Source organism: Equus przewalskii, chromosome 11 (assembly GCF_037783145.1).
Source record: "Equus przewalskii isolate Varuska chromosome 11, EquPr2, whole genome shotgun sequence".
In the NCBI taxonomy this organism is placed as follows: domain Eukaryota; kingdom Metazoa; phylum Chordata; class Mammalia; order Perissodactyla; family Equidae; genus Equus; species Equus przewalskii.
This window is the reverse complement of record NC_091841.1, coordinates 24,611,128-24,624,761: the sequence shown is the minus strand read 5'-3', so window position 1 is coordinate 24,624,761 and position 13,634 is coordinate 24,611,128. Positions and strand designations below refer to the sequence as shown.

Here is a 13,634-nt window from a genome sequence, read left to right as displayed (position 1 = left end):
GCCCACCTCAACAAACAAGAAAAATCTCAAATAAGTAATATTAAACTACACATAACAGAAGTAGAAAAAGAAGAACAAACAAAGCCCAAAGTCGGCAGAAGGAGCGAAATAATAAAAGTTAGAGCAGAAATAAATAAAATAGACAGTTAAAAAACAATAGACAGGATTAACAAAACTAAGAGCTAGCTCTATGAGAGGATAAACAAAATTGACAAATCCTTAGCCAGACTTACTAAGAAAAAAAGAGAGAAGACTCAAATAAATAAAATTCAAAATGAAAGAGGAGAAATTACAAGGGAAGCCACAGAAATACAAAGGATTACAAGACTATGCTATGAAAAATGATATGCCAACAAATTGGATAACCAAGAAAAAAATGGATAAATTCCTGTAGTCATACAACTTCCCAAAACTGAATCAAGACGAAAGAGAATATCTGAATAGACTGATCACAAGTCAAGAAATTGAAACAGTAATCAAAAACCTCCCAAAAGACAAAAGTCCAGGACCAGACGGCTTCTCCGGAGAATTCCACCAAACATTCAAAGAAGATTTAATACCTATCATTCTCAAATTATTGCTAAAATTGAAGAAGACGGAATACTTCCTGACTCATTTTATGAGGCCAACATTACCCTGATACCAAAACCAGACAATGACAACACACAGAAGGAAAATTACAAGCCAATATCACTGATGAACACAGACGCAAAAATCCTCAACAAAATATTGGCAAAACAAATACAGCAATACATTAAAAGGATCATACACCATGACCAAGTGGGATTTACACCAGGGACACAGGGATGGTTTAACATCTGCAGATCATTCAACGTGATACACCACAGTAACAAAATGAGCAATAAAAACTACATGATCATCTCAATAGATATGGAGAGAGCATTTAGCAAGAACCACATCCATTTATGATTTTTAAAAAACTCTGAATAAAATGGGTATATAAGGAAAGAATCTTAACATGGTAAAGGCCATGTGTGACATACCCACAGACAACAACAAACTTAACAGTGAAAAACTGAAAGCCATCCCTCAGAACAGAACAAGACAAGGATGCCCACTCTTGCCACTCCTATTCAACATATTGCTGGAACTTTGGGCCAGAGCAATTAGGCAAGAAATAGAAATAAAAGGTATCCAAACAGGAAAGGAAGAAGTGAAACTCTTGCTGTTTTCAGACAACATATATATAGAAATTCTAAGGTATACACAAGAAAACTATTAGAAGTAATCAACAACTACAGCAAAGTTGCAGGGTACAAAATCAACTTACAAAAATCAGTTGCATTTCTATACACTAATAATGAACCCAGCAGAAAGAGAAGGCAAGAGTATAATCTTTGACATCTGTCTTAGCATCTTTTCAAATATGATGTGTGCCCAGGCAAGGGAAACAAAAGGAAAAATAAACAAATGAGACTACATCAGATTAAAAACCTTCTGCAAGGCAAAGGAAATCATGAACAAAAAGAAAAGACAACGCACCAAGTGGGAGAAAACATTTACAAATCATATATCCAACAAGGGGTTAATTTCCAAAATATACAAAGAACTCATACAGCTCAAGAACAAAAAACAAACAAGCCAATCATAACATAGGCAGAGGATATGAACAGACATTTCTCCAAAGAAGATATACAGATGGCCAACAGGCACATGAAAAGATGTTCAACATCACTGATTATTAAGGAAATGCAAATCAAAACTACAATGACATATCACCTCACACCTGTCAGAATGGTTAAAGTTACCAAGACAAAAAAATAGCAAGTGTTGGAGAGGATGTGGAGAGAAGGAAATGCTCATACACTGCTGGTGGGAATGCAAACTGGTGCAGCCACTGTGGAAAACAGTATGGAGATTTCTGAAGAAATTCAAAAAATAAATACCATATGATCCAGCTACCCCACTACTGGGTATCTATCCAAAGAACATGTAATCAACAATTCAAAGAGATTTATGCACCCCTATGTTCACTGCAGCATTATTCACAATAGCCAAGATGTGGAAGCAACCCAAGTGCCCATCAAGTGATGAATGGATAAAAATGTTCTATATATATACATATATATAGAACAATGGAATACTACCCAGCTGTAGAAAAGACAAAATGGTCCCATTTGCCACAACATGGGTGAACCCTGAGGGTATAAAGTTAAGTGAAAACGCCATATGATTTCATTCATATGTGGAAGATCAACAAACACATAGATAAAGAGAATAGATTAGTGATTACCAGACTGGAAAGGGGTGGAGAGTGGGCAAGAGGGGTAAAGGGGCACATATATTTGGTGACAGACAAGAATTAGACTATCGGTAGTGAGCATGATGCAGTCTCTACAGAAACTGACACATAATAATGTACAACTGAAATTACACAACGTTATGAACAAACATGACCTCAGTAAAATAACTGAAAAAAAGAATAGCCTGCTTAACAAGTGGTGCCATGACAAATGTATAACCATATGCAAAAGAATTATTTTGGACCCCTACCTCACATCACATAAACATTAACTCAAAATACATCAAAGACCTAAATGTAATAGATAGAATTATTAGAAGAAAACATGGAGGTGAACCTTTGTGAACTCAGACTAAGCAACTGTTTCTTAGATACGGCACGAAATACACAATCAACCAAAGAAAAAAATAGATAAATTATACTTTATCAAAATTTATTTTTAAACATGAATGTCAAAGGATACTATCAAGAAAGGTGGAAAACCATGCCCCACACACTGCCTGTGGATGTCTCCCAATATCGTCCTGTGATTATTTGTTTTCCCTAATGAGAAACTGAGTTTCCATTCAAGAGTAAATCCCAAGCATTGTTCTATATTAAATGGAAGGGAAAGGAATCTCAGGTTAAATGTCATGTGGAAGATAAGCAATTGAATAATTACTGCACGTGCATTGTATTCTCTCATCAGGAGTGTGCTGGAGTCGGCGCAGTGGCTGATTATTACCAATCAGCTAGATGAGGCCTTAAAGGAGCTTAGAAGAGCTGCACATATAAATGGGAAAAAGGATACTGGAGAGACCCTGACCATTGAGGTGATCTGGAAAGGGAGCTGGTTATTGGGGTGAAATGAAGATACGACCTGGCGATCACACTAGTCTGGGTTCCTGTGGTGACTACTGGGCCAGAACTAGAATGCTGTGAATGGGTCTTAAAGTTTGTCCTGGTTCCCTGTGGATTCACCACTGCAGAGGGAGGGGCATTGCAAAAAACATATCTCATCTTTGTCATGGATTTGCACATAGCTATTGCAATTCACTGGCAGAAGTGCACTTAATTGTTAAAGAAACAAGCAGTTGCTCTTACCCTATTCATGTAAGGGAAAGCAATCAAGCACAATTCATGTATCACTATTTCGCTAACTCATGGTCCCATTTAGGGGAAATAAGAAAGTCAATGAAAGGAAGGGTAATTCACCATGCGGAAGATAGCTTTAGGGCATAAGATTTTAACTTTCATGCGTTTATTCAATAATTCAATAAATATTAAGCACCAAATATAAGCCGAATCTGTTCTACACAATGTGGCTATGGCAGTGAAATAGATAAAAGTCTTTTTCTTTTGTTATTTACAATTTCCTCATTAGAAAGTACCAAGATTGTGCTTGAGCAGGAAAACTTCTGAGAAGCCTTTATTTTTTTTTGGAAGTTTCTCTCCTCTTGCCCTGGATGCCAGATCCTGACATGGCTCATTCAAGCTCTTTCTTACTCATTTACAAATACTTATGTATTCGCACCAGCATGGTGCTAGATATCAATAAGGGAATAAGTTAGAGACTCTGTGCTCAAAGAACTTACATTTTACTATGAGACACAAAAGTTAAGAAATCGTAATATAGAATAGGTGTTATGGCAAGGTTGTATGCAGAGTGCTTTTGAGACAAGCTAGAGAAAGTATCTACTCTAGCTTTAGTGGGCCGGGAAAGGATTAGGAGTTAGCTGGTAAAGACGAGGAGGGTCTGGCACTGTGGCCTACTGGTTAAGTTCAGCGTGCTCCATGTTGGCAGCCCAGATTCACGGGTTTAGATTCCAGGTGTGGGCCTACATCACTGGTCAGCCATGCTGTGGCAGCAACCCACACATAAAATAGAGGAAGACTGGCACAGGTGTTAGCTCAGGGCTAATCTTCCACAGCCAAAATAAAAGGAGGGAGAAAGGCATTTTTCAAGTATCACATGAACTGGTTCATAGAGGTACAATTGACAGAAGCCCATGTCAGCCCTGAAAGTGAGAAAATGCCCTTTGGAAGAAAATGTTAGTAAAGAAAAACCCAAAGTTTCTACCCTCTGGTTCCAAATGATTCCCTCCCTCTGAGATGCAAAATAAATTGACACCTGCCCAATGTCCCCAAAAGTCTTACTGCATTATAGCATATGCTCAACGTCAGAATCTTAACATTTAAATGTGGTCCAAGTATGAAGGAAACTCTTTATTTATGGTTTTTTAACTATAGCACCTTTTTATATATAGATCTGTGAAACTAAAGAGACAAGACACCTGTCCCCAACACATCCAACATACAATGATGATACAGGCATGGGATAGCTATTGTTGACATTCTTATTCAAAAGTGAAGAAAATGTGAGACCTGAAGGAGTCGAGGGCTATCTGAAATCCAGCTAGGCAAATGTTAGAAGTTCCTTAATTGTGTTTCTAGACATGGAAATAGTTCCATTTCACAAAAATAGAAATCAATTGGCTCTCAGCTCCAGACATAAGCCCTTCTCTACCTTGGGCTTCTGGTGAGATGGCTGAGAGACAAGACGCTTAAGTATCCTAGAAGTACATCCTTAATATCTTTAAAGAGTTCTTTTTGTTTCTGAATAATACACTGACCCTTTGATCTTTCTGTGACCTTGAGAAAAGTTGTATAATCACATGCTGGACTTCATCTCTAGACCAGGCTTTATTTCTAGGCCATGTTTTCCTGACAGTGCTCCAAAGCCATTTCTTAACATTGGCATCATTTGGGATTTGGAGAGGCTGAAAATCTTCAAAACCATCAAGTCCTAGCTCATTTTTGTTTAAAAGTTTTTGCTCAATTTTATTCCTCCTCTTGAATTTTATTATTAGCATCAAGAAGAAATCAGGAGGCATCTTCAATACTTTGACTGGAAATCCCCTTAGCTAGAACATCAAGTTCGTTAAGTACAGGCCTGCTTTCCACATAACTACAGATGATGATGTTCGTAAATTTATGCCACTACATAGCAAGAATTCCCTGCCCTCCAGTTTTCAATAACATGTTTATCACTTCCTATTGGGCTCTCAAAACAGCCTGCTCAAGGTACAGATTTTTATTAACAATCTGGCAAAGCAATATAGGCTTTCTCTATCACAGTTTTCAAAAACCCTCCCAGCCTCCACCCACTGCCCAGTTCCAAATCCATTCTCAAATTTTTAGCTCTTTGTTATAGTAGCACTCCCTTCCCAGTACCAGCATTAGAATTAGTTATCTCTTGCTGTGGAACAAGTTACCTCAAAATTTGCTGACTTAAAACAGGAATCTGGATAGGGATTAGCTGGATTTTCTGCTTGAAGGTCTCTCACAGTTTGCAATCAAGGTGTTTGCTGGGGCGGTGGTATCATTTGAAGACTCCACTGGGAAGGATTTACTTTCAAGCTGACTTACATGATTGTTGTAAAGGACACAGGTCCTCTTAGACTGTTGGACTAAGGATCTCATTTCCAGTCATACGTGTCTCCAACAAGACAGGTGTTTCTTGAAAGTGTACAGACCAAGAAGACAATACAGGGGATTCAGCAAGATGGAAGTCATGGTTTTTTCTAACCTACTCATGGAAATGCTAATGCATAATTTTTGCTGTACTCTATTTGTTAGAAGCAAGTCACTATATCCAACCCACACTCAAGAGGAGGGGTTACATGGGAGTATGAATACCAGAGATGGGGATCAGCGAAGACCATCTTTCAAAGCTGCCAACCACGGCTTTCCTATGAAAAAAATTCTCCTTTATTCAACTCTATATTCTCTTCACCTTGATCTGGGACCCTTAGAATTTATTCCCATATCTACTCTCCTGCTAGGATGTATTGGCTTCCTATTTGAGTATTTTGTGCATACAGGCCCCTTTCCTACTTTAACAGACCAAACACTTTCCAAGCTAAATAATATTTTTTTCTTAACTCTAGTTATTAGTCTGGTAGGAAACAAATGGTGACAGATCATTGAGGGTGGGCATCTATTTATCTGCAAAGCACAAAGCTCTGCATCATTTTAAAGCAATGCAGGAGCACTAGCTTCTAACAGAGAGGAATGGTCTGCTTTTCAGACCAAGCAATACAAGTGACTGTAGGGATTCAAAAGGATTAAATGCCTCAACTCAGATATACCTATCACAATATTAGAGTCCTACTTCCTCTCAACTGGGGCCATGAGCTTGACAAAGGAAACCACCCAAGTTTCAGATTTTTCAGTTCACCTAAAGATACTCTTAAAAAAATCCTGGAGCTTGATCTTCAGTGTTTTCTACCCTCCACCTGTGGGAGATGAGGGTCTCTTTATATGCATCGTCTGAGTTTTACATTTCACTGTTTGTTGATAGTCATTCACCATCAGTCTTTAATTGTCTTTCTTAAATGCATCTATGGCCCTTCACAGTAGCCATCCAATTCCAAAGTCCTGGTAATTATTATTTTTCTTGAAACCCTCAAAATCCTGAATCATACACATACCAGTGTATTGCCTTCCACCAATATCCCATCCCTGTTCACCACCAGTGAAATTTTTAATGATTGTACCACAACTGCATGCCCCAACTACCACTAGTTACAGCATATTCTATGCTAGGATGATCTAGTTCTGAATTCTCATTGTGGCATTGACTTCTTTGATCACTCCCGGCCAGTAGCAGTGGATCTAAGGCCCAGTTCCTCAGGAACTGGGAAATCTGAGATTTGGGTACAGGAGGTTTATTGGGGAGTTCTTTCAGGAACAGTATAGGAGTGAGAGCACAGGAATGGACAAAAAGAGAAGTCAAAATGCAATACAGTTGCAACAGAGTCCCCAGCTAACCCTGCAGGGAACTCTGGAGCCAGGATAGCGCATCAGATTTTCTCTGCCCAAGGTAATGAGGCCTAGCTTCATATGTCTGAAGTTATCAGCCATTGGATGAGAACAGGGGAGTGGCCCATGTGAGGAGGATCTCTTCATCTAAGGGCAGTTCCCAGAGAAGGCCACAACTGAGAGACATCAGCTGTCAAAATTCCAAGAAATTGGAGAAGTGAGTGTCTTAGACTTGAATGGGAAATCTGAGTAGAACACAACAGCATCCACTAAATTCAGGATTAGCAAACTTTAGCCTATGGGCCAAATACAAACTAATACCTGTTTTTGAAAGTAAAATTTTATTGGAATATAGCCAAACCCATTTGTTTCCATATTGTCTGTGGCTGCTTTTATGCTACAATATCATAATCCAGCAAATGTGATGGAAACTATTGCCTGCACAACCTAAAATATTTACTTTCTGGAGCTGTACAGGGAAAGTCCGCCATCTCCTGCACCAAATAACCATAGGTCTGGTATAAGAAATAATGTTGTTTTGAAAAATAATAAGTGCCTACCCCTCTGCTGGTTACATTTCACATTTGAATGTGTGACTTTAGGTAAATCTTAGATAACCTCTGTGAGATAAGTGCAAATTTCATTTTTTAAATGATAAGGAAACTGAGGCCCTGAGATATTAAGTAACCTATCAAGTGGCAGGGCAAGAATTCCAAACCAGGTTTGTCCAACCCTAAAACCAATTCCTTTCCAACCACTGTACCCTACCTTTCATAGTATCTGGCCCAGACATAGACTATACTCTGACAGCATATCCTCTGCTATTTTCTCTGCCTTTAACTCCATGCACTCCAGTCATGAAGGGAGACAGCTTGCCTGGCATGCCTGAAAAAGATTGCTCTGAACAAAACCATAAAGTGGACCCAGTTTTCAAGAAAGCCATGGCCTTGGAAAAGCAGACAATTCCACTTCTAACAAGAGGAGGACAATTCTTTCATGTCCTCTGGATGGGAAAGAAACCTCTCCTTAAAACAAGTACCTTTTCGGGGCTGGCCCCGTGATCGAGTGGTTAAGTTTGCATGCTCCACTGCAGGCGGCCCAGTGTTTCATTGGTTCGAATCCTGGGTGCGGACATGGCACTGCTCATCAAGCCATGCTGAGGCAGCGTCCCGCATGCCGCAACTAGAAGGACCCACAGTGAAGACTATACAGCTATGTACTGGGGGGCTTTGGGGAGAAAAAGGAAAAAAATAAAATCTTTAAAAAAAAAAAAAACAAGTACCTTTTCATTGGTTCCAATTTAGACTAAATCATTTTGTCAATGCCTTTTCCCTCTCCCCAGCTCTGTATTTAAACTGACCTCTATCCTGTATAATTCCCTGAATTCCATTTCTCCCTATGCATTTTGTAACTCTCCACACAAGATAGATTGTTTAATGCCCATGTTTCCCACTAGTTGGAAGTGTCCTTGAGGATAGGGAACAACACATCCATCTCATCCTCTAACATTTACCACCATACCTGGTGCTTACTTGCATCTCATAAAGACTTATTGTTATTTTTGTTGTTGAAGTTTGTGAAATCCACCATGAAGCAGGAGTTGGATGAAGGCCAGACCAACGTGTCACTTTTTGATTTGTTGCGTCCACCCAAACTGCGTGTAAGAATCTTCTACCTATCCTTTGTGAGGTAAGTTCCATTTGGTGATGATTAACTTTTTTGTCTTTTTTTATTGAGGTATAATTGATATATATTTGTTTTAGGTGAACAACATAATTATTTGATATTTTTATATATTTCAAAATAATAATAATTAGTCTATTTAACATCCATCACTATACATAGTTACAGAATTTTTATTCTTGTGATGAGAACATTTAAGATCTACTCTCTTAACAACTTTCAAATATGCCATACAGTGTTATTAACTATAGTCACCATGCTGTACACTACATTCCCACAACTTATTTATTTTATAACTGGAAGTCTGTACCTTTTGACTCCCTTCACCCAAGCTGAACACAAGAAAGAAGAAAGAATTAAAAAGAACAAGAACAGCCTAGGGGAACTCTGGGACAACATCAAGCACAATAACATTCATATTATGGGTGTCCCAGAAGGAGAAGAGAGAGACAAAGGGACAGGGAATCTATTTGAAGAACTAATAGCTGAAAACTTTCATAACCTAAGGAAGGAAACAGACATCCAAGTACAGGAAGCACAGAGAATATCAAACAAGATAAACCCAAAGAGGCCCACACCAAGACACATTATAATTAAAATGTCCAAAATTAAAGATCAAGAGAGAATCCTAAAAGCAGCAAGAGAAAGGCAGCAAGTGACATACAAAGGAAACCCCATAAGGCTATCAGCTGACTTCTTAACAGAAAACTCACAGGCTAGAAGGGAGTGGTGCAACATATTTAAAGCGCTGAAAGGAAAAAACCTATAGCCAAGAATACTTTACCTGGCAAGGTTATCATTCATAATGGGAAGAGAGATAAAGAGTTTCCCAGACAAGCAAAACTTAAAGGAATTTATCACCAAGAAACCAGTTTTACAAGAAATGCTAAAGGGACTAATTTAAGTTGGAAAGGTAAGACCACAAATAAGAATAAGTGGATCAACTACCTATGAAGGTAATATGAAGGTCAAAAGACAAAAGTACTAAAATTACCTATTTCAATGATAAGAGAGTAATGGAAACATACACACAAAATAAGAGGCTAGATATAATATCAAAAACATAAAATGTGGGAGGAGAGGAGTAAAAGACTACAGTTTTTAAAAAGAGGTCAAACTAAAGACACCGTCAACTCAATATAGATTGCTATATACATAGATTATTATATACGAACCTCATGGTAATCACAAACCAGAAACCTATAATAAATACACAAATAAGTAAGAGAAAGGAATCCAAGCATAATACTAAAGAAAGCCTTCAAACCACAAGGGAAGAGACCAAGAGAAGAAGAAAGGAACAGAGAAGAACTACTAAAACACCCAGAAAAAAAGTAACAAAATGGCAATAAATACATATTTATCAATGGCTACTTTAATTGTCAATGGACTAAATGCTCCGATCAAAAGGCACAGGGTGGCCTACTGGATTAAAAAAAAAGGCCCATATATATGCTCCATACAAGAGATACACATCAGATCTAAAGACACTCACAAAGTGAAAGTGAAGGAATGGAAAAAGATACTCTGTGAAAATGGCAAAGAAAGCTGGAATAGCAATACATGTATCAGACAAAGTAGACTTTAAAACAAAAACAGCAACAAGAGGCAAAGAACAGCACTACATGATGATAAAGGGAATAATCCAACAAGAGAATATAACACTTGTAAATATCTATTCACCCAACATAGGGCCACCTAAATCTATAAAGCAATGATTAACAGACAGAAAAGGAGAAATAGACATTAACACAACATAGTAGGGGACTTTAACACTCCACTTACACCAATGGATAGATCACCCAAACAGAAGATCAATAAGGAACTATTGGCCTTAAATGACACATTAGACCAGATGGACTTAGTAGATATACATAGAACATTCCATTCAAAATGGCAAAATACACATTCTTTTCAAATGCACAGGGAACATTCTCCAGGATTGATGACATATTAGGCCACAAAACAAGCGTCAATAAATTTAAGAAGACTGAAACAATACCAAGGATCTTTTCTGACCACAAAGGTATGAAACTAGAAATCAACTGTAGGAAGATCAGAAAAGCCACAAATATGTGGAGATTAAAGAAAATTCTACTGAACAACGATTGGGTCAATAAAGAAATCAAAGGAGAAATCAAAAAATACCCAAAGAGAAATGAAAATGAAAATATGACGTACCAAAATCTGTGGGATACAGCAAAAACAGTTGTAAGAGAGAAGTTTATAGCAATTCAGCCCTACATAAACAAACAAGAAAAATCCCAAATAAACAATCTAACAGTGCACCTTAAGGAATTAAAAAAATAAGAATTAAAAAAGTCCAAAATCAGTAGAAGGAAGGAAATAGTAAAAATCAGAGCAGAAATAAATTAAATAGAGACTAAAATAACAACAGAAAAAGTCAATGAAACCAAGAACAGGTTCTTTGAAAAGATAAACAAAATTGGCAAACCTTTAGCTAGACTCACCAAGAAAAAAAAGAGAGAAGGCTCAAATAAATAAAATCAGAAATGAAAGCGGAGAAATTACAACAGACCCCTCAGAAATACAAAAGATTATGAGAATACTACAAAAAGCTATACACCAACAAATTGGATAATCCAGAAGAAATGGATAAATTCTTAGAATCTTACAAACTTCCAAAACTGAGTCAAGAGGAAAGAGATAATTTGATTAGACAAATCACCAGTAAGGAGCTCAAAAGAGTAACCAAAAACCTCCCAAAAAATAAAAGTCCAGGACAAGATGTCTTCCCTGGTGAATTCTACCAAACATTCAAAGAAGGCTTAATACCTATCCTTCTCAAATTCTTCCAAAAAATTGAAGAGAAATGGAAGCTTCCTAACTTATTCTACAAAGCCATCATTACCCTGATACCAAAACCAGACAAGGACAATACAGAAAAAGAAAATTACAAGCCAATATCACTGATGAACGTGGATGCAAACATGCTCAACAAAATACTAGCAAATCGAATACAACAATACATTAAAAAGATCATACATCATGATCAAGTGGGTTTCATTCCAGGGATGGAGGGATGGTTCCAAATCCACAAATCTATCAACGTGATACACCACATTAACAAAATGAAGACTAAAAATCACATGATCATCTCAATAGATGCAGAGAAAGCATTTGACAAGAGACAGCATCCAATTATGATAAAAACCCTAAATAAAATGGGTATAGAAGGAAAGTACCTCAACATAATAAAGGCTATATATGACAAACTCACAGCTAATATCATTCTCAATGGAGAAAAACTGAAAGAGATCCCTCTAAGAACAGGAACCAGATAAGGATGCCCACTTTCACCACTCTAATTTAACATAGTATTGGAAATCCTAGCCAAAACAATCAGGCAAGAAAAAGAAATAAAAAGGATCCAAATTGGAAAGGAAGAAGTGAAACTGTCACTATTTGCATATGACATGATTTTATATATAGAAAACTATAAAGAATCCACTAAAAAAAATTTTAGAAATAATAAATGAATACAGTCAAGTCACAGGATACAAAATCAACATACGAAAATCAGCTGCGTTTCTATTCACTAACAACGAAGTAACAGGAAGAGAAATTAATAATACAATCCAATTTACAATTGCAACAAAGAGAATAAAACACCTAGGAATAAACTTAACCAAAGAGGTGAAAGATCTTATACTGAAAACTATAAAACATTGTTGAAAGAAATTGAAGACGACACTCCAGAAGAAATTGAAAGATATTGTGTGCTCTTGGATTGGAATTATTAACATAGTTAAAACATCCATACTTCCTAAAGCAATCTACAGATTCAATGCAATCCCTATCAAAGTTCCAACAACATTTTCTACAGAAATAGAACTAAGAATCCAAAAATTATATGGAACAACAAAAGACCCCAAATATCCAAACGAATCCTGAGTAAAACGAAGAAGGCTGGAGGTATCACACTCCCTGATTTCAAAATATACTACAAAGCTATCGTAACCAAAACAGCATGGTTGTGGCACAAAAACAGACAGATTTTTCTTGTTTGTTGAGGCGAGCCTGCATTGCTATGAATTTCCCTTTGTACTATTTTTGCTGCATCCCATAAGAGTTGGTATGTTTTGTTTTCATTTTCATTTGTCTCCAGGTATTTTTTTATTTCTACTTTGATTTCTTCATTGATCCAATGGTTGTTCAGTATCATGTTGTTTAGTCTCCACATATTGTGACTCTCCCAGCCTTTTTCTTGTAATTTATTGTAATTTTTACAACACATGGATGGAAAAGATGCTTGATATGATTTCAATCTTCTTAAATTCATTGAGGCTTGCCTTGTTTCCCAACATATGATCTATCCTTGTGAATCTTCCACGTGAACTTCAGAATAATCTGTATTTTGCTGTTTTTGGATGGAATGTTATATATATGTGTGTGTGTGTGTGTCAATCTAGTCTAGTATTTAATTTAAGGCCACAGTTTCCTTGTTGACTTTCTGTCTGAATGATCTATCCATTGATGCAAGTAGGGTGTTGAGGTCCCCTACTATTATTGTGTTGCTGCCAATTTCTGCTTTAGATCTGTTAATAGTTGCTTTATATACTTTGGTGCTCCTGTGTTAGGTATACTATGTACTATAGAACACTATATATTCATAAGTGTTATGTCCTCTTGATGGAGTGTCCCTTTTATCATTATATCCTGCCCCTCTTTGTCTCTCTTTGTCTTTTTTATCTTGAAGTCTGCTTTGTCTGATACAAGTATGGCAACATCTGCATTCTTTTGCTTGCCATTTGCTTGGAATGTCATCTTCCATTCCTTCATTCTGAGCCTATGTTTGTCATTCAAACTGAGACATGTTTCCTGAAGGCAGCATATTGTTGGGTCTTGTTTTTTAATCGATCCA

General features: G+C 37.1%; 1 protein-coding gene across 2 annotated transcripts in view; it reads left to right on the top strand.

The window, feature by feature from the left end:
* Nucleotides 1-13,634, top strand: part of LOC103540295 (steroid transmembrane transporter SLC22A24) — a 53,519-nt gene that overhangs the window by 22,322 nt on the left and 17,563 nt on the right. For both annotated transcript variants that reach the window (XM_070565358.1, XM_070565359.1), the window contains exons 5-6: nt 2,952-3,075; nt 8,640-8,755. In XM_070565358.1, the coding sequence (XP_070421459.1) occupies nt 2,952-3,075; nt 8,640-8,755 (240 nt within the window). The remainder of the gene's footprint in view (nt 1-2,951; nt 3,076-8,639; nt 8,756-13,634) is intronic.